The sequence below is a fragment of the Neurospora tetrasperma genome, assembly GCF_000213175.1.
Source record: "Neurospora tetrasperma FGSC 2508 unplaced genomic scaffold NEUTE1scaffold_2, whole genome shotgun sequence".
In the NCBI taxonomy this organism is placed as follows: Eukaryota; Fungi; Ascomycota; class Sordariomycetes; order Sordariales; family Sordariaceae; genus Neurospora; species Neurospora tetrasperma.
Window position 1 is genome coordinate 2,582,093 of NW_009799100.1, and position 25,822 is coordinate 2,607,914.

General features: G+C 52.4%; 6 protein-coding genes across 6 annotated transcripts; 4 read left to right on the plus strand and 2 right to left on the minus strand.

Annotated features, from left to right (window-relative positions):
• Positions 1–1,098: 1,098 nt before the first annotated feature.
• On the minus strand, positions 1,099–4,835 carry NEUTE1DRAFT_145256 (uncharacterized protein; the record flags this gene model as incomplete). Its single annotated transcript, XM_009851151.1, has 2 exons — positions 1,099–3,201; positions 3,281–4,835. The coding sequence occupies 2 exons, from the start codon at positions 4,833–4,835 to the stop codon at positions 1,232–1,234; spliced, it is 3,525 nt and encodes a 1,174-aa protein (XP_009849453.1).
• A 1,259-nt stretch (positions 4,836–6,094) lies between these two features.
• NEUTE1DRAFT_108727 (uncharacterized protein) lies at positions 6,095–7,329 on the plus strand (the record flags this gene model as incomplete). The annotated part of the gene is made up of 3 exons (XM_009851152.1): positions 6,095–6,372; positions 6,437–7,149; positions 7,187–7,329. 3 exons carry the CDS (start codon positions 6,095–6,097, stop codon positions 7,327–7,329), a joined length of 1,134 nt encoding a protein of 377 aa, XP_009849454.1.
• A 2,018-nt stretch (positions 7,330–9,347) lies between these two features.
• NEUTE1DRAFT_128642 (uncharacterized protein) lies at positions 9,348–11,686 on the plus strand (the record flags this gene model as incomplete). The annotated part of the gene is made up of 3 exons (XM_009851153.1): positions 9,348–9,711; positions 10,147–10,792; positions 10,857–11,686. 3 exons carry the CDS (start codon positions 9,348–9,350, stop codon positions 11,650–11,652), a joined length of 1,806 nt encoding a protein of 601 aa, XP_009849455.1.
• Positions 11,687–15,199: 3,513 nt separating this feature from the next.
• On the plus strand, positions 15,200–18,544 carry NEUTE1DRAFT_121054 (uncharacterized protein; the record flags this gene model as incomplete). Its single annotated transcript, XM_009851154.1, has 3 exons — positions 15,200–15,586; positions 15,695–16,314; positions 16,432–18,544. 3 exons carry the CDS (start codon positions 15,200–15,202, stop codon positions 18,542–18,544), a joined length of 3,120 nt encoding a protein of 1,039 aa, XP_009849456.1.
• A 2,624-nt stretch (positions 18,545–21,168) lies between these two features.
• On the plus strand, positions 21,169–23,358 carry NEUTE1DRAFT_60375 (uncharacterized protein; the record flags this gene model as incomplete). Its single annotated transcript, XM_009851155.1, has 5 exons — positions 21,169–21,253; positions 21,415–21,593; positions 21,773–21,805; positions 21,891–22,052; positions 22,115–23,358. 4 exons carry the CDS (start codon positions 21,542–21,544, stop codon positions 22,855–22,857), a joined length of 990 nt encoding a protein of 329 aa, XP_009849457.1.
• Positions 23,359–23,835: 477 nt separating this feature from the next.
• Positions 23,836–25,312, minus strand: NEUTE1DRAFT_79058 (histidinol-phosphate aminotransferase; the record flags this gene model as incomplete). Its single annotated transcript, XM_009851156.1, has 2 exons — positions 23,836–25,056; positions 25,128–25,312. The coding sequence occupies 2 exons, from the start codon at positions 25,199–25,201 to the stop codon at positions 23,925–23,927; spliced, it is 1,206 nt and encodes a 401-aa protein (XP_009849458.1).
• Between the last annotated feature and the right edge of the window lie 510 nt (positions 25,313–25,822).

A 25,822-nucleotide genomic window follows, 5' to 3' on the forward strand; every position in this document is an offset into this window, starting at 1 on the left:
CACAGCTGGCTTCCCTTTGGCGAGCGTGGCTCATCGGCGTTGAGTTTCAGGCCAGACTGGGGGGTTTGACTGGGGCTTTTGGGGTGGACGGAGTTCGGACTGGAGGGCTGGGAGACCCAGTTGCAGATGAGGATCCAGACGAGTGCAATCCCATTCGCCCAGCCTTCCATGCGCTAGCTTCAAGTGTGACATCTTCTCTCTTGTTGATGTTCTTCGGCAAATCGGAAGATGGATTTCGAGTGCCGAAAAGCTTAGGTATCGAAGCCTGTGATGTGTAACTGTACACTATACTTGACGGATACGAGGAAGCTAATGGATAGGCAGAAACACCATGGCAGAATCGGCGGCAGTCGTTGTGCACAGATCTCCGCTAAATAAACATCGCGGTGGATCTTCTTTACCAAGTGTACCGACACTACACTAAATCTAGTGTAGAGCCCTCGGCCCCAGCTTGTTAAGACGAGGTTGATCGCTGCACAGCCTATATCCGTAGCATTCGCTGAGTAAACACCATCCAAACACAAAAGCAACAACAAATGTGCAAAACACGTCAAAGCAGTCATCATTTGCCAATGCGGGTCCCATATGTACAGTCCGATGCTGGTTTGTTTGTTAGCTTAGTACATTGGACACTTTTGGTAGTACAATATATATAGGGCACTAGACGAAATCTATTTCGAATCGTCCTAAAGCTTACAACGACAAATACATAGGCATTAACTAGATTTGATCTGGTATTTGAATGTTAGAGATGGCGTATCTATAGTAGGATTATGTATAAGTTAGCCATGAAAACGCATAGGAAAGTTGACACGAGGTCTCGAACCAATAAATAAACCAGTACTGGACTGTACATATCACTTTGGCAGTGCCATGGCGGGTGGCTTTTTTTGGGCTGCACAAAAGTCGTCAGCCAAGCTTCCTTGAAAGCTTGTTCGTTCGTTTTCGTGCAACGTTTTGGCGTGGGACGGTCCCAGGAAGGCATCCCCTTGCTTCATGGCGATGCCCTCATTTCAAGGACTAACCATCATTTGCATGAGTTTGGAGAAACGTTGTGCTTGGAAAAAGTAAACATAAGCAACAAGGACCCCATGGGGAAGATGAAAACATTTCTGGGGTAAGCCGGAATCTATAGTTACATACTTCAACCGGGAATTCCAAACAAGACAACTTCTTAAAGCATACATTTTACATTACATACCTACTCAATGTATTCTCATCACATCGTCAATCATGAATCATCTACCTCCTCTTCCTCATCATCCTGCTCATCATTGACCTGAATCTCAATCTCCTCCCCCGCAAGCCCAATAATCTTGACCGTCTTCCTGTTCCGCGGCGGCACCGGTTTCGCCAAAACCACCGTCTCCACGCCCGCCGGACTGGTCTCCTCCGGCCCCATTGGCAAGCTCTCCACATCAATCTCCTCATCCAACAAGCTCTTGAGAATCACCTCAGCTCCCGCCTTGCTGATAACCGAATTAGCCTCCTTGCAGAGCTCCGAGCACACGCACTCGATGCAACCCTCGCGGCACTGACATGCCAACACCCGACCGAGCGCCTTCCTCAGTAATGTGTCGATAAACTCGAACGCCTTGATGTTGATGCCCGACCCGCCTGCGCCCCCCTTTGCGTCGTAGAAGGTCAGCCGAGCCGGCCGTTTCCGCTGCGTCTCCCGCCTGGCAAACTCTTTGAGGTGGTTCTTGCACTCGGTGCGCACGTCGCCCGGCATGCTCATGACGAAGTTGGGCATGAGGCTCATGATGGCGTGCTGGGCGGCGTGGATGGCTCCGCCAACGTGAAGGCGCCGCGACGTAAGGATTGCGAGTGAAGATTTCGGGACGTCGAGCCAGGTGCCCTTACTGTAGCGGATAACGGGCGGGTTGTCAACTTGGATGGCGTCAAGCACTCGGTTCATTCTATCGACTTTGAAGTAGCCGAAGACAACCTGGGTGATTCTGATGACCCCATGATAGGCGAGGGATTTCGATCCTTTGATGCGCCGGATGGCTTCTGTCTCCACCGGGTCAATGTCCGTGTAATCCCGCTGCTGAGTGGTCCAGTCCACCTTGACCTTCTCGACTCGCGCCATCTTATTGTCGGGGTTGAAGTCCCGTACGAGGTAGGTGTTACCTTGGTGTAGGAATATGGCTCCGTCGTAGATGGTGAAGGTCGCTCGGGATGCCTCCAACTCCTCTAGAACAACGTTTCGGTTGTTCGTGACGTCGACGATGGCGAAATGGTCTTCTTCGATATCGCGTATGGATACAAACTGTGACGGCCGAGGTCGGAACTTATCATGGCAGTGGTAAAAGCCCCGCTCGCCCTTGAGCAGCCGCTCTTCGCAAACCGTTGCTAGATCGTCACCAAAGTATTTGGAATCCTTAGCCGGTAGGATTGGCATTTCGTGTGCCGCGCATTGAATGTGGCCCTCCTTGACCAACATGTTCTCCATGTCTATACTAAGCTCACAGTTCGGTTTTGTGAAGAGTTCATCCGGATTTTGCATGTAATACTGGTCGGTTGCGAAACTGTCCCCAATTAGGACCGACAGAGAGTCTCTATTTCGCCGGCCAGCTCTCCCACTCTGCTGTCTGAGGTTCGCTATTGTGTACGGAAACCCCCAAGTTATGACACAATCTAGATTTCCGATGTCAATGCCAATTTCAAGAGCGGTGGTCGCCACGATGCCCATGAGCTTGCCCTCAAACATTTCAGTTTCTATACGGCGCCTGTCCTGGGCAGTGTAACCGCCTCGGTACCCCATGACTCGAGACATGCATTCGGAGCGGCCTCTGTGCTCCAGTTCTTGTTTGATTGCATTGACCAGTTTTTCGCAGTGTTCGCGTACGCGACAGAATGCGATGACACGAACGCCGCGGAGGATGAGCTCGCAGAACAGGCGGGAACACTCAAACTTGGCATTGCCACGTCCGCTGGACGGATCTCCAGGGTCTTTGTACGGAGTGTTCCAGCAGAGGAACTCCTTGCGACCCGACGGAGAGCCGTTGAAGTCAATGAGTTTGACGTCTTCGACGCCGAAGATGGTAGTGAAATGCTCCTTTGGGTTGGCCACGGTTGCTGAACACGAAATGAAGAGTACATGCGTATTTCCCAACGCTGCGAGGATTCGGCGCAGTCGTCTCATGATGAAGGCAACATGTGAACCCATTAGGCCGTTGTAATAGTGCAATTCATCCACTATCAGAGTGAATAATAGTCAGCAAAGGGTTCCCATTTCCGCAGCCGGCTGAGCAGTTGAACGCTAGGCCTCACTCACCAACAACATATTTCAGGTTTTGCAGAAACGACCTCCACCTTTCCTCCTGGGGTAAGATCGTAATATGCAGCATATCAGGATTCGTGAATATGATGCGTGCATCATCGCGGATGATGTTTCTGTCATGCATTGGCGTATCGCCGTCAAATGTTTCAACGATCATCTCTTCCAGTCCAGGCATAAAGCTCATGACTTCCTTCAGGCTCCGCTTCTGGTCTTGCGCAAGCGCCTTAGTTGGGAAGATGTACATGGCTCGCGTATTCCGGTCCTGCTCAAGGGCATGTATGACAGGCAATTGGTAGATGAGGGACTTTCCCGAGCTGGTGGACGTGGACACTACCACATGACGTCCGTCGTGCAGAGCGTTAATGGCATCAGCTTGATGTGCATAAAACTGAGTAATTCCCTTGGTGTTGTAAAGCGCATTAACCAGATCTTGGCTGAGTAGAAAATTCAGATAGCCGTAAACAGGTTCCTGAGATTCAAAGACTCTATGCCCAGCGGGCACTATCTGGCCCGTGTACCAGGGACTATCCTTCAACTCCTGTACTATCTCCGGAATACCTTTCCTCTCCTTCGGGATGCTTGCGGGCAAGGTGCTGGGTTTCGTCTGGGGGGTTGACGCTCTGGGTGTTGAGGGCCTGGGAACGAAGGGTTCGGACTCGCTCCTGAGTGCCATTTCCGGATCTAGACTTTCTGCAGCACAGCGATTCAAGAAAATGTTGACTGCATTGGCGAACTTGGTGTTCCTCTTTTCTATTAGTGCCGTCATTTGCTTCTGACTATACACAGGCATTTTGACATGCTCATGTCGAAGCCTGCGAGTCGGCTTAGTCGGGACTCCTGTTTTCTTGTCCTGGACTTGCCTCTTGAGATCTTCATCAATGAACTCAAAGTAGAGGACTTCCCGTCCAGATTTCGACTCTTGCTCATCTTCACCGGTATGGTCCGGGCCAGCATCACCTAGTCCTTCCAAGCCGGTCATACCGCCAACAGACGCGTCAGGCACAAAGGACTGAGATGACTTCCCAGCATACCTTCCTGTCTTGAAGGTCTCATCCTTTTCGGCACCCCTCACATCCAGCTGTAGCATTAGCTCATCGACATAGGCAAACTGAATGCTCTCCGGACGCAAAGCTACAATAGCGGCTACATCCTCAATCGTTAATGAGCGCTTTGTGTGCGACTCAACCGTGGACCGTATCGTCTCAAACGTTGTCGCCAGATGCTTTCGGGTAGAGCAAAAGGTGTAGACGAGGTTCAAAGCCCTGTGCGTCTTCTCGAGTTCCTTGAACCACGCCGGCCATTCGATTTCGCTTTCGGCAATGGTAGGCTCGGAAACAAGCTTGGGGGGACGACCTCGCCGCTTCTTTGGTCCCGTTGTTGCTGGGCCACAACTACCGGAACTCTCTTGGGAGTCGCAGCTAGGATTTCCGGCGAAAGCGGCATCGTGCCCCGGCTCCGTCGACGCTTCGGGTTCGGTGGACAGGCGTTTGCGCTTGAGCCCTTTCAGTGGATCAGGAGTAGCATTGGCGCTATGGTGGCTGGAAGCCATGGTTTTCGTGGTTGAGTGGCAAGGGGGGCTTTAATGCGTTCCACCTCTGTCAGTTAAAACCGTTCGATGGCATTAAGCTGGACGTGCCGACTGTCGCCGGGATTCGTGTTCCTGTGGAAAAGGCAGCGAAGACGAGACCAGAACAGTCATGTTCAAGAGGGAGTCGCGTTGTGGCAACTGCAACTGCCGTGTGCTTGCCAACTGCCGTGCGCTTGCCAAGTGCCGTTTGCTTGTCATTGAAGATCACTGCATTTGTTTCCTCTGATGACAGCACGTGCCGCGTTCGCTATCGAACGGTTCAATGTTATTTAGGGTTAGGGTTGAAGATTATCGAGTTCGTCATGCCTTCCAAAAGATGCTCATCGCGACGAGCATGCCTCTTTCACCCACTTTTTATCATCCTCACAACATCCAATCGCAATCAGACGCTGATACCCATGACATCTCATTGGCCAATTCAGGGGCAAACTATGATTTTTCGGATTGAAAACCAGAAACGGAAATCGTGAGCCGGCAGCGAGCGGGCAAGCCGCAACCAACTTCCGTCGATTGCAACATTGGCGGGGATGGGGGCTGGGAGAAAGTTCCTGCCTCGGCTTCGAGAACCTTTCTCTTCTCGGACCTCCCCCGCCACTGGTCATCTGTATGTACTCTGGTGAACAGCAACTTTGGTGAACGCAGATTTGATATACGCAGTCGCACAGCTCCGGGGGCACAACCCTTAACCATCATCATATGCAATGTGTTCGCGGCACCTTCGCTGCTGTGCTTGCCTACATATCGAATAGCTTAGCGAGCCTACTTGAAAACATCATGCTGCACAATCAACCAAGGGAAAGGAAAGGGCGCTCTCTTGCAAAAGAAGGGCATCGAACCGACCCGGATTCTCGCCTCGAAACGAAAGGCCCAGTGGAAATGGTCCGGTCTGTGCCTCCCACCCATGTTTTCTCTTGGTCTGCTACCACCTAAAATCCCTGATCTTGCGGCTGTAGATGGAGACGGCAAATAGCCTCCTGCAGGCTACCCGTTACTGGACTAACCTGTTCTTCGGGTGAATTGATTGTGCGCATCATGTTGTTACACGATACATACACGCCATCACAAGCCTGCTGGGTCGTGAATGTATATAACTCCTCGGTGTCTCGCCGTTACTTGGGGTTCGACCATGTTGATGAGTGACAAGTGAAAGTCCAGCTTCAGCTCTTCCATATCAAACTCGCCAAGAGCTCCCAGGTCCTCTCCAGCCTCTTTTCTTCACTATGTTGTTCTCCATGCTGACGGCCGGCGCCTTTTTGGCTGCCTCTGCCTCTGCTTCTGTTACTGCTAAGCCCGTCAAGAAGCCCTTTGACTTTCTTGTGACCTTTGGCGACAGCTATACGGACAACGGCCGTTTGAATTACTACATCGGCAATGGAGGTAACCCTCCTCCGGCCGGTCAGCTTCACGGCGAGATCAACGTAACCGCCAGCGGTGGTTTGACGTGGAACCAGTATGCCAGTCGTCAAGTTGGGGCCAAGCTTCTTGATTATGCTGTTAGGTACATATACCCTCCCCCCGCCCGTTAGGAAATACCATAGAGTTCTGTTATAATTAACTTTGAGAAGCGGTGCGACCTGCTCCAACAAGATCATCTCGCGGTACTTCAGCGCCATTAACCGGGACTTCCCAGCTGTCTTGGATGACGAGATCCCTTCTTTCGTCGCCGATACTGCATACAGGTCCATCTTCCCCGACAGGACCGCCGACAACACCGTCTACGCCCTTTGGATCGGAACCAACGATCTCGGTGGCGATGCCTTCCTGACCGAGAACCAGCACCCCGGCAAGACCCTGACTGACTTTTCCGAGTGCATCTGGACCGTTTTTGACACCATCTACAAGTCTGGCGGACGTAAGTTTGTGCTGCTAAACGTCGCACCTCTACACCTGGCGCCTCTATACGCCACCATTGAAAACGGCGGATTCTCTGGCCCAAGCCAGTTTTGGGCCGGCAAGTCCCAGTACAACGTCACGGAGAGGAGTGAGAAGATCAAGGAGTACAGCACTACCCTCAATACCGTCTTCAGCTATGGCGCTGCGGTCAACACCAAGCTCAAGTCGCGCTGGCCCAAGGCGACCTTTGATCTCTTTGACGTCCACAGCCTCTTGACTGACATCCACGAGGATCCTGCTGCGTATCTGGACGCTCCTTACAACAGCACCGGATACTTCCACCACTGTCCAGCTTCCGGTAGCAACTGCGTTGATCAGACGAGCCTTGGCCCGTTGACCGGTTTCATGTGGTATGACGAGCTGCACCCTTCCACCAAGACCGGTATGTTTTGACCTTTTTCTTGACTTTATCTTTCTAGCTTGCCATCACCCTGTTGCTGTGATATGGGAGTTGAAGCATGTGAGTATCGCTGACCAGGAAATGCCAGATTCTGTCATTGCAAAGCACTTCCTCGATGTTGTTGCTGGGCAGTCCAAGTATGGCACTCGCTACCAGGGTTAAGCCGTACAAGTCGAAGACCGTGGGGATGAGGGTAGAGATAGGAAAATGAAGAAAAGTTACAAACAATCAGATAATTGCTGTTGAACTTCCCCTTATTGGTTGCGCAAGGTTGAATGTGCTTTACGATCGCTGTCTGCATCTTATGATGATGAAAACACATTACATACGGCGGAACGGGCTTTGTCTGCACATCTGTGCATACAGTCCGATGCTGGTTTGTCTGTTAGCTCGGTACACTAGACATATCTACTATACTCTGTCTACTAGACGAGATTGATCCCGAATAGTCCCAAACGTCGCAATGGCTGTGTACGAATTACAAAGGCATTGACAAGAATTGATGTGGCATATTCAATATCAGAAATAGCCTTTCTAAGGTAAGATCACGCATTAGTTAACTAATGAAAACGTATAGGAAGGTTGATGCAAGGTCTCGAGCTAACAAACAAACCAGTACTGGACTGTACAAAGACCAGCGAATGGTATGGCCATGCATTTCCTTCAACCCCCACTTTTGGATCCCAGTCGCTTCCGGTAAATCCACCCCACTTGAAAAATGCGCTTCCCAAAGGAGCTAGCGCCTCGGTGGCTCCCACTTTTCGCCCTTATTTGCATTCGGGCCACATTGTGGCATTTTCCGCACGACGTCCGCGCAGAGTCGAGTCGCTTTGCCAAATCCTCGCTCGTTCTTCCAACTTGCCAGCAATTACCTGTTAGCAATCGCCGCCCGCCTGTACAGCATTACATACGCATTACATACGGAAACTCTACACACATTACCGCTCAGGCTCAGACTCCAGCTAACAGATTGTCCCTCGGCCCGGTCCCGTCCAGTATCCATCACTCGTCTCAATCGTCGTTGGCTCCCGTCACTCCAGGATACCTTTCTGCTGCACAGCCTGCACACCCCCTTCTACACTACACTACATACATCTCAGACTGTGGCCCTCACCTCGGCCCAGGGTTCCAGGACTGCCCTTCATCTTACCCCATCACTCTAACCCCCTCATCCATCCCGTCCCTAGGTTAGGTAGGGCTGGATGGGTTGAGAGACAGACCCTGCGTCATTCTGTCTTATCTACTTCATACATACTTCGGGCTCGTTATCGGCATCCCCCCTGCTGCTGTTGGGAAAGTTGTGTCCATCTCAGTCTTATCACTTTGTTGGCTGTCTGCACTCCCAGTTCCCGGTACTAACTCTACTCTGTACTGCATCCCTCTCGTTGCCGGGTGCCACCTGTCTGGACCCAAGATCCATCAAAGACCGACGACTTTCCAGACGTTGCCCCGGATAGTTCTGTTTCTACCTACACCCCTCCCCTTATTGTACCTCTTAGGGCTGGTACTACAGGTACCCTACTTGTACATCCCAACTTCCTTCCTGACCTCCACCTTCTATCAAAGAGCAGCGTACCGCTTGGGCGTCTGACAGTCAGGTGCACCGGTATACCTCCCCAGGACACAATATCCAAGGTTACCCTCGCTCTCACACGTCCGTCATTCCGTATCAATTCCGCTCCACACGCCGTTCTGTCTCGTATAGACAACAGGACAAGACGTGCGGTGGTAGACAAGAGTGTGCGTGGTGCGTGGTGGTGAGACCTGCTGAGGCGACTCGAAAACAGGAACCACCCATATCGGCCATCATTAGGGTTTCATCCCAGGTCGAGACTGGTTTGAAGCAACCCGACACATCCTTGGTGGCTTCAAACGGAAGCCCGGGTTCCATCCCATCCTCAAACGTGCCTGGCAAGTGGAAGCAGGTACCTACAACCTACAGGCATCTAAAGCACTGTACGGGCATTACCTGGTTTTGCAACAGGTGCTGCGTTAGGCTTGGGTTCAGGTTGTCGATTGATGGCCTTACCCCTTCCCCACATCTCCATTGGCAGCCGCAAGACATCCCTGATCGAGGTGATCCACGCCCACCTCAGCACGCACGACGTTTCTGTTGTCCGTCCATCGCGTCGTCGCTCCCTTGGCGCTCCAGTTGATCCGTCAACGATACATCACAAGCCATGTACCAGCCCCAATACGGCTACAACCCCAATCCCGCCGCTGGTGCGGGAGCTGGTAATTCAGCTCCTCAGGCACCTCACTTGCAGCCCAGTCCCAGTCGCGGGCCGTCCCCGAGCCAGCAGCAGCATCACCAGCAGATGGTGTATAACAGCCAGCAGCAGCAGCCCGGGCAGCAACACCACCCAGGCCAGCAGCAACCGCAGCAGCAGCAGCAGCAGTTCCACATGGGCTCCCAAGCCGGCAGCAGTCACTTCCCAGCTGCTGCTGCTCCGAGCCCAGGAATGATGGGAACAGGTGCTGGTCCTGCAGGAATGATGCAGAATTCCGCCATGCCGCACACCATGGCTACCACCAATGGTCAGAGTAAGCTTTAACCTTTCCCTCGCGCGCCTTGTTTATCTTTCCACCCACCCCCTTGACCCTGCCTGCCTGGCCTCCTGGACCTCATGCCTATGTATCATTGTCCCGCACTCCCCTCCTTCTTTGGGCCTTCCGCAGCTACTGTTAGAGTTTGTTGCCCCGGTCTTGTTTCTCACTGTATTGGATTGTACCTTTTCTTTGTTTCACGTGCCGGCAAGTTTGCGTCTTACTGCCCACCCGGCGTCTCACGGGTCCTGCCGCGCTTCATCCCAGCTGTTCAAGTTCGTCCTGCGTCTCTCGATGCCTTTCTCCGATTCGTCCCCCTTGGACCCTTTCCCCATTGATTATCAGTCGAGTACCTACCACTACCCATCTTAGCTACGTAGCTGTCCGTATATTTTGGACATGAAAAGGCTGACCGAGTTTGCGGATCAACAGTGGCATTCCAAGCGCCTTACACAAGCGCGCCGTATGTGGCAGCCGTACCATCACCTGTGGCACCTCAGCCGCACCTTCCAGCTAACTATATGATGTCTGCTTCTATGCCCCATTATCCAATGAATGCTGCCTTGTCCCAGCAGCAGCCAATGATGCAACGCATACATCCCTCTCAGCAGAATGCTGCCAACATGTCCGCATCAACACCCCAGCGCTCCTCCAACCCTGCCTCTCAGGGCACCCCAAACAACGCGATGCCCTCCCAGCAGCCAGGTACTTATTCTACGACCCAAGGTCAAGGAGGCTCTGCAAATCAGACACCAACTACCACTCAGCCTCAAAGTGGCTCGGCCGGAGGCACACCTCAAACACCGACGTTCCCTTCTACTGGAGGACAAGGTCAGGTCAATGGGACGCCGATACACTCAGCTCCTCCAAGTCCAGCTACGAGATCGCGTGAAACGGAAAGGTTCGCCGTTTTATTGGAAATCAATCATGAGCTACTGTACGAACTAGCCTGTCTCCACATTAGCCGGTTAGAGATTAAGAGAGAAAAGGAGTTGGCTGGTGAATCGGGTGAGCAGCAGCAAAATGGTGGTATGAGCCTCTCCGAGGAGGAGAAATTGACAGAGCAGGATTATCAACAGTGAGTGGCAACCACGACAAAATGATCAGGAGTTTCGAACTGAACGACTAATCTCGTGTTATAGGTGCTTGGTCAGGGCCAGAACCAACATGGGTTTTATGGGCTCGCTATCACAGCCGGGCAAACAACCCAACGTACACCCGTATCCGGCATATCTGACACCCCCACCCTTACACTTGAATCTCAGGATAAGAGTAGCACAGAACACATCTGCTGAGGACAGCGCGGGCGATGCGCCACCTGACCCGAACACTGATCGCGCGGAAAGACATGAAATCATGACGGATCTCTACAAGAAGCTCCAGTCACTCTATCCGGGCATTGATTATAAAAATGAGCCTCTCTGGAGGGCAGGCACGAACCCTTTAACAGGACCATCGGGTCTTTCGGGACCTGGGTCAATGCCGGGAGGTAACCCTGATCAGCTATCGCAGCAGCAGCAGCACCAGCAGCAGCAAGGCCAGCAAGGCCAACAACAGCAAGGACAGCAGCAAAATTTGCAACAGCAACCTGGCCAACAGCAACAACAGCCCGGACAGCAACTAAATTATCAGCAAATGATGATGCTGAAGCAGCAACAATACCGTGAACAGATGCACCAAAAGCAGCTACAAATCCAACAGCAAATCCAACAGCAGCAGCAGAATGGCCAGCTAGCTGGCGGTGGTGTAGGGTCGAACCACGGAAGTCCGGCTCCAAGCGGACAGCTGCTACAACAAGGCATGAAGACGCCGCAGATGACGCCGCAGATGTCCAACGCCATCCCTCCCGGGATGGCGACACAGCATCAGCAGCCTCAAGGTCAACAAAGCCAACAAGATACGCAGCAATCGCAGCCCGGCACATCGGGGCCGCCATGAGAACTTTGCTAGAAGTCATCCCCGTTAGTTGCCATGAAAGTGAACGAGAGGAAAATCAGAGGCACGTCATATTGAGCTTGTATAACGGTGGACTTTTAGGGGTTTTGGGAGATCGCAGGGCTGAATGTTTGGGTATGTCCTAGAAGATGACGAGAACAAAAGCGAAAAGGTGGGACGTTTGGATTAACGTGACGGGATAGCCGGAATAGAATGAGGCGCGGAGTCTCACACCTTCTTCATGTTAGAAAGAAAAGCCATATATATGTGTTGTGCTTCTGATGGCTAGAGATCGTGCCTAGTTTCGGTTTTCTTGGTGACTCATGGTCACCTTTCACTATAGCGGAATAGACGGTGGGTTTTTGCGTTGCTTTGGCTTTCTGGTAAGTGTAAGACTACTGAAATGCACAAGGTAGACAACAACTTATAAAGTCGTAAGGCACATCCATCCACACCATACCCGCATCAAGGGCACCATAACCTAAGATCCATACAGTAATGTGCCCTGTTAATGCAACTAATTCCGGCAGTATGGGGGACGGCTCGAATCTTTTGCATTAAGGGGGCTTTTGCATTAAGGGGTACCTCACTCACATACAAAACTGGGAATCCGGGCCCAGAAATCGTTTGCATCTAATGGGCCAGTTTGTATGTGTTTGCAAAAGGGGGGCCTTGCATTAACAGGGCACATTACTGTACACAGATTCGCATCACAATCAATCTTGGACTGTTCCATTTAACACATACCTTGTGTGTTTCCGATGATCAAAACTGTGGTCATCCCCAGCGTACCCGACGTCTATATATTTTCAACAAAGCTGCAAAACATGAACATTGGCATCTTATCCTAATCTCCCCTAACCACTGGGAGAAAGACATCAACTCTCGGTATATTGCAGAGTGACGCACGTGGCATGACGCGACGAGGACACGAATGCACTCATTTATTGTTACCTTGAATAGAGCTTCAAAGACGAATTTTCCGGTCGAAAACCATACACTGCACCAACAATCCGTGTTTGTGGATTCTAGGGCAGATCAAGCTGCTTCTGTTCATACGGACTGTGATTCCGCGATGATTTATCGATCCAGGAATTTTATGTACTTCCGTCATGTAGATAGTCCACACTCATGTGGTGGTGTGGTATGCTTTGATTCTTCTCATCAAACTAACGTTACCTTGCAGCATCTTTGTTTATGCGTTGCCAGGCCGATGGAATGGAATTCCCGTCCATGGAAACGCCAAGAAACAACCTGTTCTGATAAACCACGCTTAGGACCACCACCGATGAGGCAGGAGGTCACGACCTGTGGCGGCTGTCAAAGTCTGTCCCTGGTTCCCTGCAGCAGTGCTGGCGCAGTTGCAGCACTTGTTTTCTGCCGGGCAGGACCTGGATGCAACGGTCCCACCGCCCACTGCAAGCTTGTGCAGTGATTGTGGGGATTGGCTCTGTGCGGCCGAAGCTTCTCCCATTTCTCGTCCAATCATTCAGTCCTACTTGCACCGCTTGCACAGACTTGGGTACTTGCATGCTACCCATGCGGAGATTGTGCGATTGATTGGTTGGAAATTTGACGGTTGCTGTCCCGGTTGTTTTTGGTATGCCGGTGATGCTTGTCAAAAAGGGGGTTGGTGACTGCCAGGAGGTGGTGACGAGGGGGACGGTGATGTTGAGGACAAAACAAAAATCAAACAAACAAAAAACATGTGGAAGTTGACTCAGGAAGAAGACTATCCGTTTGATGTTCTCAATGATATGTATCGGGGCCCACAAATAGACACTATGGAGTGAGCGACTTGGGACAATAATAGCATTGTCGTAGGGAGGTAGGATATTTAACAAGTGATTTATGGAGCTATGCGGTGAAGGAAGCCAGCCAGCCGAGCCAGGAACACCAGGGGCCGGGACGAGGCACGGGACGGTGGGACCAGGGGGTGAGACCCCGCCGGCCCGGGCCCTCGCCCATTGAGGACCCGACTTCCATGATCGGACAAGACCGACCGATCTTCTTCTTCTCCAGTCGGCCGTTGTCAAAAAAGTGTCACCACCACACGGGTCTAACGGGCTACGTGGATTCGGTGACAGCGAGAGGCTTGGAGGGGGAAATCGGCGATTCTCTGTCCGTGAATGAATGTGGGCTTCATTGGCGTATGTAGTGCCGTGATGAGACGTATTTACGCTTAATCATTCAGTCAGATGCGTTCGAGTGTCTCGGTGGATGCCCTGTAATTCTGCGAGAATTGGATGAAATCAGGGGTGCTTCCAACTTGGCCCAGACATTTGCACACTGTCTGGTGCTTGAGCCCCTGAATCCGACATCATTCTGTTTCTCTTTGGTGACTTGTGCCGCCAATTGTCCTCCTCCTTCCGTCTTGGAACTGCAAGTGCGCGTTTCTGGACAACAACAACAAAATCGCCAACCTGTGCACAACCGCTTCCTCCATTCTGTACTTACTTTCTGCAAGATCCATCCAGCGCTTTGAGAAAGGAATCAACTAATCACGCTGCGGGCGGGTCGAGTCGCGCGGTTTCAGCATCCAACGTTCTTGGCCGTTCGCTGAAACGATAACAGCGAAGCACCAGCCAGTCGCGCGCCAAGAGCTAGCCACATTTGCACCCATTCGCCCCGGGCGGTTCTGGCTTCTGAAAAGGCAGGCTAACGAGACGAGGACATCCACACCAAACCAAAATCCACTTTCCTTCGTGCCGTTGGCGAGACGCTCATCCTTGTCTGCCTCTTTCCCTTGTTGAGCCGTCGATTCGGAATCATCTGGGCAGAAGCTTTCCGCTTGCTCTTTGCCTTCTGTCAGCGTTGGAAGTGGAAAGCGACTCCTGCGAGAAAGAAAAATCTGATCACTTGTTGTCCCACGGTTAGTTGTAAGGAGAGTGAGAACGTGAACAAAACCCGAGCCACAAGTCGGTACCGTCTGCATACAATAAGTACCTTGACTTGAGCTGGGAACCCCCCTCTTCACCGACTCAATAACCCGACCGGACGAACGAACCGAACCATCACGGTACACAGCCAGGATTTTGATTTTACTCTTTTGGAGTGGCAGCGGGACTTGGAACCCGCTTGCAGAGACGAAGACAGACGAACAACACGCCAATTTGGTTCCACAACCATAAACGAGCAGCCCGGAATTTTCACAGCAAGAATTAAACCAAACCATAGAAGACCTGCCGACTTGACATATCAACAACAACAACAACAACAACAACAATCTTCCTGTCGAGGCCCATTTTAGCTTTAAAAAGAAAAAAAAAAAGCTGTGGTGGTCGACGCTGCGCGCTTGCACGACCTGCCTGTCGACCCGCATTGTGCCACCCTCCGGCCTTGTCGAGTTTCACCGCCCCTCGATCTCGACCCCAAATTACACCAAAACGGCCACCACAAAAACATGGAGTTCGATCGCAAAACACGGGACAGCAGGCACGACAGCAAATATGATGATCAGGAAGAAACGTCAAAGTCGCCGCTCCCATCATCAAGTCCATCCGGGACCAATTCCTCTCCGATCGAGCTAGAATCTGACAAGCAGAGGACCATGGAGCACGACTCCCTTGTTTCCGTCCGCCTCTCTGGGTCTTCGAGGTCTTCACTCCAAATCGACACGAATGTTTCCCCACCACGAAACAATGTCGGGGGCCTCGAAGACTCACCCTGCGCGTCGCCAACCGATGATGCGGAGACCGAAACGATCAAGGAAGAAAAGAACGACGAGGATCGTCATGACGAAGTAAAGACGCTGGCGTCGACATACAGCCCAAGCTTGCGGGAAGAGCTTGAGAGCGTGCAAGAGGGCGATGAGGAAGCGGAAGACGACAACGATGATGCACGCAGTGAGGGCTCAAGCGCTGAATCTGAGGATGTGAATTGGGACGATCTGCAAAAGAAAGAAGATGAGCAGGTCAAAGAGCAAGATGTAGATAATGTAAGTTGCATGCATGCAGCTATGGCTGCTGACGTTTCCCGTTCCTGAAATAGTGCGACACCAGCCTATCTTTGTGGCTTACCCGTGCTGACACTGCCGCCCTCACAGACACAGTCGACTGCGATGCTGCTAGCGAAACTGGAGCAGGAAAACAATAAGATCGCGACAAATCCCAAGAGTGTCAAGGTTGCCGCCGTGGAAAAGGTCGCTTCGCCTGGCCGCAAACCGAGACCACCATCCATGGCGCAGCTACGACAAATGGTCAATGGACCAACTCCTCCTGCTCTCAGATACTCGGTCCTGCCACCACCGCCCATGACCGAGCTCGAATTCTACATGGCCCTGGTCAAAGATCCGAAGCAGACGGCAGCCAGGCTTCCCACTCTGCTCTCCAACAAGATCAGAAAGGGCATCCCGCCGCCGCTGCGCGGTGTGGTGTGGCAGAGCATGTGCGGTGCTCGTGACAAGGACCTCGAGGACGTGTTCGAACGGTTATCTGGCGAGTCAAGCCCATATGAGGGCATCATTGGCAAAGATCTCGGACGAAGCTTCCCCGGCGTGGAGATGTTTAGGGATCCCGAGGGCGACGGACAGCGCATGCTTGGTCGTGTGCTCAAGACGTTCAGTCTGTACGACACAAAAATCGGGTACTGTCAGGGACTTGCGTTTCTGGTCGGACCCTTGTTGATGCACATGCCGGATAAACATGCATTTTGCGTTTTGGTTAGGTAAGTCGGAGTTGCTGCACCGTTGGGATTGTGATGGACATCGGATCGTCTTTGGCGGTAGCGAAAAGTCGACCGATTCCGGAAATGAGTGGCCGATCAGCTAACACGTGCATTTAGGTTGATGGAGAACTACGATCTGCGCCATTGCTTTGTGCCCGACCTGTCCGGACTGCACGTCCGAATCTACCAATTTACCGAACTGCTGAAGCAGCATCTGCCCGTGGTGGCGGACCATCTCGAAGACTTGGGCGTTGAACCGGCCTATGTTTCACAATGGTTCCTGTCCTTCTTCGCGGTGACCTGCCCCCTGCCCATGCTGTTTCGCATCTACGATGTGATATTTGCGGAGGGGGCCTCGGAAACGATTATGCGAGTAGCGCTGAGTCTGATGCGCAAGAATGAGGGCCGCATCCTGGCGTGCACGGAGATGGAGGACGTCATGCAGCTGCTTTTGTCTCGCGGCTTGTGGGATTGTTACCACTACAATGCGGACGAGTTCGTCCAGGACTTTGTCGCATTGTCGGACGTGGTCACCCGGGAACGAATGGCATTGCTCGAGCAGGGGTACCGGGAAGCCAAGATTCCTCCAAGCGCCAATCCCAAGAGCGAAGATGCGCCAGGGTCTGATGTTGCAACAGCAGCCTCCCGCTTTCTGGGTCGCTTGTGGGCTTCCTCATCAACCCCGAAATTGGCCTCTTTCGCGTCGGCAGTTCAGGGGTCCTCCACCGCGTCCTCGTCTTCGCCCACCACCATTTCGTCTGGTAGTACCCTTAGCCCCGGTCTGTCACGTCCCCTCAGCATGCTCCGCCGCAGCACATCGAAACAGAGTATAGCTTCTACATTCAATTCCATGGAGGCTGCATCACAGTCATCATCAGCGTCGTCGTCGGCCAGTGTCTTGAGCTCTGCTTCGACCGAAGCGACGTCGGTCCAGTCGCGCGACAGCTCCACCACCGTCGACCACGATTCATCAAGGGACTCGGTGGCTCTTGGCAGCAGCGCCGCTAGCACCAAGGCCAAACAGGCGCACTTCTCGGTTACCCCCAGCCTCTACCAAGACGACCGAAAGCACCTGCACACACAGATCGAGGACCTGCTCACCGCCCTTAGCGAACTACAACGGAACCATGCCCTGCTGGCCAGCCAATTGCAGAAGGAAAGAGAGGAGCGCGAAGAAGATCGCCAGGCTGTCCGCTCGTTGCTCGACGGTCTACGAAAGAAGGCGAACCCTGCACAGTCGTATGCCGCGGCAGCAAGAGAAGCCGAAGAAGACGACGAAGCACCGAATAAAGATGTCGAAATCGATCTCAGCCCCGAGGAGCTGTCCGACCTGCTCGACTTTGTCGCCGACCGATTCAGCGAAGAAGATCCCAACAAGGCGGCAATACCCCAAACCAAGGAGCAGCTGCACGAGGACCTTGTACGAGTAAGAGAGCAATTATCGAACGAACAAGCAAAGACACAAGAATGCAACCGCAGGATACACGATATGGAGCAAGAGATGGCTACCATGAAAGAACAACTGAGGGAAACCCACGCCCATGTGCGCAACATGCATGCGGAAAAGCAGCGCCTTGAGCGCCAAATCCACGGCATGCGGGTTAGAGCCTCAGATACCACGCCTTCCTCGGAAGGAGGCGACTGGTTTGGGCGCTCATCGGTGGGCGGCAGCAGCGTGTCCGGCAGCGGTCTGCGCGAGTTGAAGCTCGTGCGCAGCAAGTCCTCGCCTGCGCCACCTCCCGTGTATCCTACCAAGCGATCCTCCAGCATGATGACTACCTCGACGCTGGCCTCCACCCACAGACGCAATACTAGCAATTCTACCGCCATCTCGGCAATGACCTCCAACTCCCCTCCGGCTCCGGCGCCCGTCTCTCTGGCAGCGGCAAGCCCCGCCAACACGGGTCTGGCCCCGACCAACGAAAACGATGCGCTCTTGCTCGAGCTCGTGCAGGCCAAGACGGCCGAGGCCATGGCCAAGCAGGAGGCGGAAGAGGCGAGGCAACAGCTCGAAAGGATGCGCAAGGCATTTGGGCTGGCACCAGGTGAGATGCCGTCGATGAACTCGCAGTCAGCGCATAATAGCATGGCTGGCATGTTTGGGCGGTTGACTGGCCCTTCTACGCCTGATGGCGGCCCCGGGTTGCAGAAGGTGGTCACCTCGCCGCCGGCGACGTCAGCTGGGAATACTGCCAGTGGCGCTAGCTTTTGGGGTTGGGGAAGGAAGTGAAGTATTGGGGTCGAAAGTGAACCATCTGGATAAAATGCATGGGATAGAGACAAGTGACAGGATCATTGTTTGACGTGGTTGGAAGAAGGAGGATTGTATCTTATGCATACCAGGTGGAATAGGCCTAACAAAGGTGGATCGGGGGTTGACACAGGCCCAGGTGATATTTTTCTACGTGTAGACAGTACTCGATCAAGAAAGAGTTTGGACTGGAGTGGAGGAAGGGAAGAAGCGGCGGCGTCCAGGGCTTCATCACGGTATGTCATCATCACTTATCATATTGTACGTATCGTTTGAACATTAAAAAGGTACATACATAGAGTCTTTTGTTGTCTCTGTTCTGGCTTTCGGGAAAGCCTATCATCATCTTTTACATCATGACGGAGTCCCGAGAGGACACTTTGGGTTTTATCATTTTCACATGTTCATATAGTTCAAACTCATTGTCTCAAATCACTAAAAGTGTCCTGGGTGAAGCCTAAGACGTGTAACGAGCCTTGTAAGAGACGCCATTTACACATTGTCTTTCCGTTCTTTCTTTCCTCTGGGTCCTCTCGCTACTCGGGAAGTTTCCGGACAAGGGTAGTGGGAATGGGATGATGCGATTGTAAGTAACTAGGCACGAAATGGGTTCATATCTCGCTTGATATCGCTAATCGGTCGGTTCCCACACTAAGGAATCAGGAAAAGGTCGTAAGGTACCGTATGTAGTTAGGGAAAATATAGCTGGTAAATGAGATGCCCTTCACCGACTCGCTCTCTGAATTCGCCAAATCAAACTGGCCAACAGCCGTCCCTGCATGGCTGTCAGTGAGGGGAGAAGGGTTAGGGTAGGGGTCTGGGGCGTCTGTGAGACTGACGAGGGCAAGATAAGATGGAGGGAGCAAATGAAATAAGTGCAATTTTGTATGCGATCTGGTTTGTGCGGTGATGGCTCTTGACCGGTTGTGTTTAACGACTCTATCTGCTTTGCGTGTTTGGCTGCCTGTCGGTAATCGGTCTTTTTTTTTTTTTTTTTTTTTTTTGTAACGGCGAGATGGGTCCTTTTTGGTAGCGCGGGAAAGCGGCTAGAGTGGCTCATACATACCATGTATACTTTGGTGGTGATGAAAACGCCATGGAAAGATGTGTTGATGAACTTCCCTTTCTGGAAAAGTTGAAAGAATGTAGCCGAGCTGCCTGCTTAGGCGCTCGACCGGTCTAGAGCGGCGGCTAGACTGTCGTGTCTCAATCCCAAACACCGAGAAGGTGAAGTGACCAGTCAGGTGGTTCCAAAAAGAAACTAAGCAGGTTGGTCAATTGCACTCCTGACCACTATCAAAGAGAAGAATACTGCCCAGTCTCTAGCCGCCCGTGCGAATGACAAACTAGGTCCAACCGAGAACCGAACCCATGAAATGCGTCAACATGCAAAGAAAGAACTTGAAGGTAGTGTAGAGGTAGGAAAACCTGTCTCACAGTGCCCCCAGTTGTCGTCCACTCGAGAAGTGACGTTATTGGCGTGGATGGTGCTTCTACTGGCTTCTTGGCAGGATTGACAGGGTTCTTTCTCAATTGGATTTTTCTGTTAGTGTTAGTGCCAAATTTCACATGCCATTCATGACGCCTATTCTTGGAGTCTGTCATGTTCCAGGCTATGCGGTACCTCCACCACCACCCACACCAATCCATGGCGGGGAGACTTGTCGCGTGCCCCTCGAGGTGGACGTGGGTGGGCTGCAATGTTACTGCATAGTACAGTACCATAGCATGTAGGCAGAAGCTGGGGGAGGAAGACTCGCAAAGAGGCTGGATGGTACGTTTGAAGAGAAGGGGAAACACTTCAATATGGGCTATTACTACCTGGTCATTTTGGCTGTGGCTGCTGGTAGCGAACGTCGTATTAGGGGCTCTGTTTCGAGGTTTGAAGGGGTGTAGCAACCAGCAATTGTTGCACCATGTTTGAGACGATTGTAGTGTAGACGTCATCCGCAAGGAGGGTTCGAGTTGTTGTTGTTGTTGTTTACACTAGTACTAAGAGCTTTCACAACTTTTGTTCTCGAGACTTCCGAGCTCGTCTCCCCAGCCTGTTTTTCACTTGGGTTATGGATAAAAGGGTACTTCGGAACGATGTGCAGACCCTCCTGGAAGCACAACATGGCCGAGACAAAGTGTGGGCAGGAAAACGGGAGGTCTGATAGGGTGACGGCAAACAGTGACACACTTGGCCTGCCGTTTTTGTGGCATGATGAGATCATTCATAGAATCCGGTCTGGAGGAGGTGCTGCGCCCTTGGCCCGTGCCCTGCGCTCCTTCTCGTGTAAGATGTGTGCTTCTCTCGTCGACGGTGGGGTTCTTCCTGCGTTTCCTGCGCGTTGCCCTATCTTTGTTTGGTGGGGCTACCCTGCAGCTTTGGTGTTTTGGGTGTCAGCGGCCCCACTAACAGTGCCGCTGCTGGGTCCAGCTTGCAGGTCTCCCGTTGCTTTTGATGGACGATTGCGCTTACAGAGTTCCCGCCTGCCGTCGTCACCTTGTTTTTTGGGGCGGGCCGTAAGACAAAGTTCCGGTTATAGTGTACGATCCGCCGGTGACTACATCCTCCTTCTCGCTCTGTCAATTTCTACTTTCCATTCTTCTTTCCCTCAATCCTTCAGAACTCAAACCTGTCGAAGACCTCCATCTCGACTTCTCCGGCTAAACACCACGACCTCGAAAGCAAACTATCGAGCAGTGAGTTCTACCCTATCCATCCATCACCATCCTACCGCAAACGCCCATCGACACACAACCAAACGAGTACGGGTCCGCGCTCGTTTGAATTCACCCGCCCGCTTCCTGTTCTTTCAGTCTAGTGGTTTGTTTCTGACTGTCTTCCCCGGTTGTTGTCACAGAATCTCTTGACTTGACAGCTTCATCCTCCATCCGCGAATCTTTTCTCTGGTCAACAACCACCAAGAAACAAGCAACAAACTTTGCACCACACGTTATCAATAGCAGGGACATCTAAATACCTTTACAATGGCCGACGACTACTCCAACGGCTCGACTGACCTCGATGCCCTCAAAAACAGTAAGGTACGTGCGCTGCTCCAGCTTGTGCGAGCTTCTCCCCTCTCCTTCAAACCAGCGATAAGGGCCGGCCGCTAACGATTGCGTCAGTGTTCCACAACAGCTTCCAATACCACCAACACCAGCGACTCCTTTCGCCATGACATCTCACAATGCAGAAACTGACTTGCATCCCGATAGACGCTGCTTCTGCATATGATGCCGTGACGAAGGGTATGTTCAATCTCTTTTCCAGCAGTATTCCCGCTCTCAAGCTTCTGGCTGGTGGAGAAAAGCTAACGATGACGTTGTGTTCTAGGCCCCGTCGCTCAGAACGTCGCCGACCAGTCCGCCAAGACTGTCGACGAGCTCTCCAACCTTTCTGCGTCTCGTCGCACTCCCTCGACCCCCGCGGCTACTGGCCAACCCTTGACACACTACCACTCGTTCTTTTCCGAGCTGTTGTCATGGAACAACCCTCGTACGTTCACGTCAAGGATCCGCAGAAATTTCCGGAGTCCTTTTGCTAACAACAGTTATCAGGTGCCTCTGCCATTGCTTACCTGAGCATCGTCGCTGCCATCTTCTCTGTTAGGTACCTTGATATGCTCCGCTTGGGTTTCAAGCTCACTTGGATGGTCCTCGGTGTTACCGTTACCGCCGAAGTTGCCGGCAAGACCATTCTCAACCAGGGCTTGGCTACCCAGCTGCGCCCGCGCAAGTATTACACTGTTTCCAAGGAGACTCTGGATAGCGCTATTGGCGATGTTCATGAGCTCGTCAACTTCTTCGTCATCGAGGCTCAGCGTATTCTTTTCGCTGAAAATGTCTACGTGTCCGGCCTCGTTGCCATCGCCGCTTTCTTCGCCTATTATCTCGTCAAGATTGTCCCCTACTGGGGTCTTGCCCTGATTGCCACCACTCTTGCCTTCCTCGGCCCCCTCGTCTACAAGACCAACAAGGAGTTTATCGATGCCCAGCTTCACCGTGCTAGCGAGATCATCGGCGCCCAGACTGCTCAGCTCAAGACCGTGGCTCAGCAGAACACCGAGAAGGCTACCCAGCTGACCAAGCAGTATGTTGGCGAGTATACCGCCAAGGCCCAGACGCTGGTTAGCAAGGCTACTCCTGCCTCTCTCCACGGTGAGGAGCACACCAACGGTCATGCCAACAAGTCCGAGCTCCGCGACGCCGATTTCCCTCCCGCCCCCCAGGCCGACATCAAGACCGAGCCTGTTGTTCCCGTCACTGTCAAGAGCGGTGAGCAGCAGCCTCTGCTGATTTAGGCGAACTTCAATGGTTAAACCTTCTACGGCAAAAATTATGCTGTGGTCGGCTTTACACTTTACCTAAATACTCCATGGCCGGCAAAGTCCGGGATTCCATGATCATGATACCCCGTTGGTATGGCGCGGTGGCTCATCTTCAACCAGAAGTTGTTGTTTAGTCGCCAGCTCGCGACCAGCAAAGAGCCAAGTCGAGTTGGTGGAGGAGACAAATAGACGTTAGCAATGGATGAGTTGGTGGATGAATTGAGTGGTTTCTTTCTAGTATTCATTTTATCATACCCTCGTGGCAAGGAATGCATGTGGAAACCCGGCGAAGAAAAGGGTGAAGATGGGATGGTGTGCTACCTGATGATGGATGATGACTTCCGCGAACTTAACGAGCACAAACGAGGGTGGAATCGCGACATTTCATTTTCCTGGGTTTCCGGAGTATTGGGTTATTGTCTATCTCTTTACCTTAGCAAACTCCGTACTTGTCATATTGTTTATACCGAACTTTCGTGCAATATCTTGAAAGTGCGGAACGTTGATTGTTTGACAGCGCTTTGCACCATGTTTAACCAGCACACAGAGTGCTCATAGGTGCAATGTGGAGTATGTTTAAACCATCAAAGGTTGTATAGTGTAGCGGTTATCACTCCGGATTCTGATTTCTTCAGAACATTCCGGCAACCCCGGTTCGATTCCGGGTACGACCTAACCTTTTGCATTTTTTGCCGCAAGGTCCACTATGTTGAGCTGATCCTAGATTTTCATTTTGATCGTATTTACTTTTTCGGTCGCAAGCTGAGCGTAGTGTTGACTTGTATGTACAGAATGTTAACTAGGTAGCAAGGTGAATGCACTTTCCCAGACTTCCGGTCCTAGTTGTAACGGAGTATGGTAAAGCAGGGTGAGAACAGTATATTGCAGTGTCGTGTTCCTTTGTTCTGAACCTACTACTTCCCCAGTTGATTACTTGCCAGGACCGAATATGGGGAATAAAAAGAGCTTAAGTACTTTCAAGTTTAGTCTAAATATTCTTCTAGTCTAGGAACAGCTCGCTCGACACCTGATGACCACATTTACTCCCCCCCAACCTCCTTCAACGCCTCCCTCAACGCTCCCAAGCACCTTGTAACCTCCTCTTCCGTACCCACCGTAATCCTCAAGCACCCCTCGCACCCGTGCTCCTTGCCTCTGAACCGGACCACCACTCCCTTCGTCTCGGCCAACTTCTGATACACCTTCAGCGCCGTCTCGTTGCTCGGCTTTCCCTCCTTATCCAGCATCTCGTACAACAAAAAGTTGCTGCTCTCACCGCCCGCCAACTTGCCCACGCCCGGAATCTGCGGCAGCTCCGCCACCAGCCTCTCCCGTTGCTGGATGAGCCTCTCCTTGTTCGCACGCATCACCTTCAGGCCGTCCGGCCCCAGCGCGTAGCTGGCCAGCGCGCTGGTCGGCGAAGAGATGTTGTAGGGAGCCTTGAGGCTGTTCAGCAGCCTGGCGATAGGGGGGCTTGTGAAGGCCGCTCCCAGACGGATGCCGGCCAGGCCGAACGCCTTGGACAAAGTCTGCATGACAACCAGGTTGGGCCACTCGTTGACCCACTCGGCCAGCGAGGCCGACTCGGGCGCAAAGTCAATGTAGGCCTCGTCGACGACCACGACGCCGTTCCAGGTCGGGTGTTCGAGAACCTTTTGGATGTCTTCCTTGGCGAGAAGGGATCCTGTGGGGTTACCCGGCGAGCAGAGGTAGATGATCTTGATGTTGGGTTCGGTCGACAGCGTCTCGAGGACGCGCGGCACGTCGATGGCGAAGGAGGGAGCGGGGAGCAGCGGGACCTTGACGAGTCCGACGTCGTTCACCTGAGCGGAAACGGAGTACATGCCGTAGGTGGGCGGGCAGACGAGGATGCGGTCGCGGCCGGGAACGCAGAAGCACCGCAAGAGAGCGTCAATGGCCTCATCGGAGCCGACGCCTACGCAGAGGTTCTCGGGCGTCAGAAGCTTGGAGGTGTGCGCGTGGGTCGTGCGCAGCGAGCAGAGGAGCTGCTTGAGGTCCCGTTGGTGAGGGTCGGGGTAGCGGTGCAGGCCGAGGAGATCAAGCTCGGGACCACTGGAGCCGGAGCCGGTAGCCAGGTTCTGGGGAACGGGAGGCCCATAGGCGTTCTCGTTGGCGTCTAGGAGGATGTTGGTGCCATCGTCCTTGTAGTCACTGAGATACGTGTGTTAGTCGATATACTTCATGAGAGGTCAAAGACAGACAAGTTTTGGGGGTGAGCTCACTCGCGCGCGCAGCGATAAGGTTCCAAGGCGAGGATGTTTGGCCTGGCGCAGGTCTCGAGATTGAAGGGCGACATTTTGTGAATGACTGGCTTGTGATCGACGAATAAATGAATGAATTATCAAGGAAAAAAAACCAGAATTCTAGAACGAATGTTCTCGCTCTTGATTCTTTCACGCAGGTTTTTATGAAAACCCTGGGCGAAAGTGAGGTGTGTGTTGGCGTAAAGAGTCACTTGAAAGAGTCATCTTGAAAATCGTCTCAAAACGGCTCAGGGCGAGTTGCGAACCGGTTCGTCCCCACTCCGGAAGGCCTGGCCCCTTATCAACGGTTCCAGTTTTTGTTTGGGAGTAGATTTCAGCCACCATAGATTCCGATTACTAAATAGAAAAACATAGCTCAGATCGCATGTTTAGGGGAATCAACGATTAGTTGCCAATACCAATTAAGACTTTAATCTTGTACGTTCTTCTCGTTGCAATGGCACGCGAATGAGGATGTCATCCAACTAGCACCGGCTTCAGTTGCATCCTGGGAAGTACTACATGGGGTTAGGGTTATCAAGGACAAAGGGCTCATTAACGTTACCCTTGAACTTTGGACATTGTCCGGGATCTTGAGCTTCCTATTGGATGAAAATATGGTCCGCGAAAAAGACCAAAGAACAACAGAAAGGCAAGAAAAAACATAAATCCAA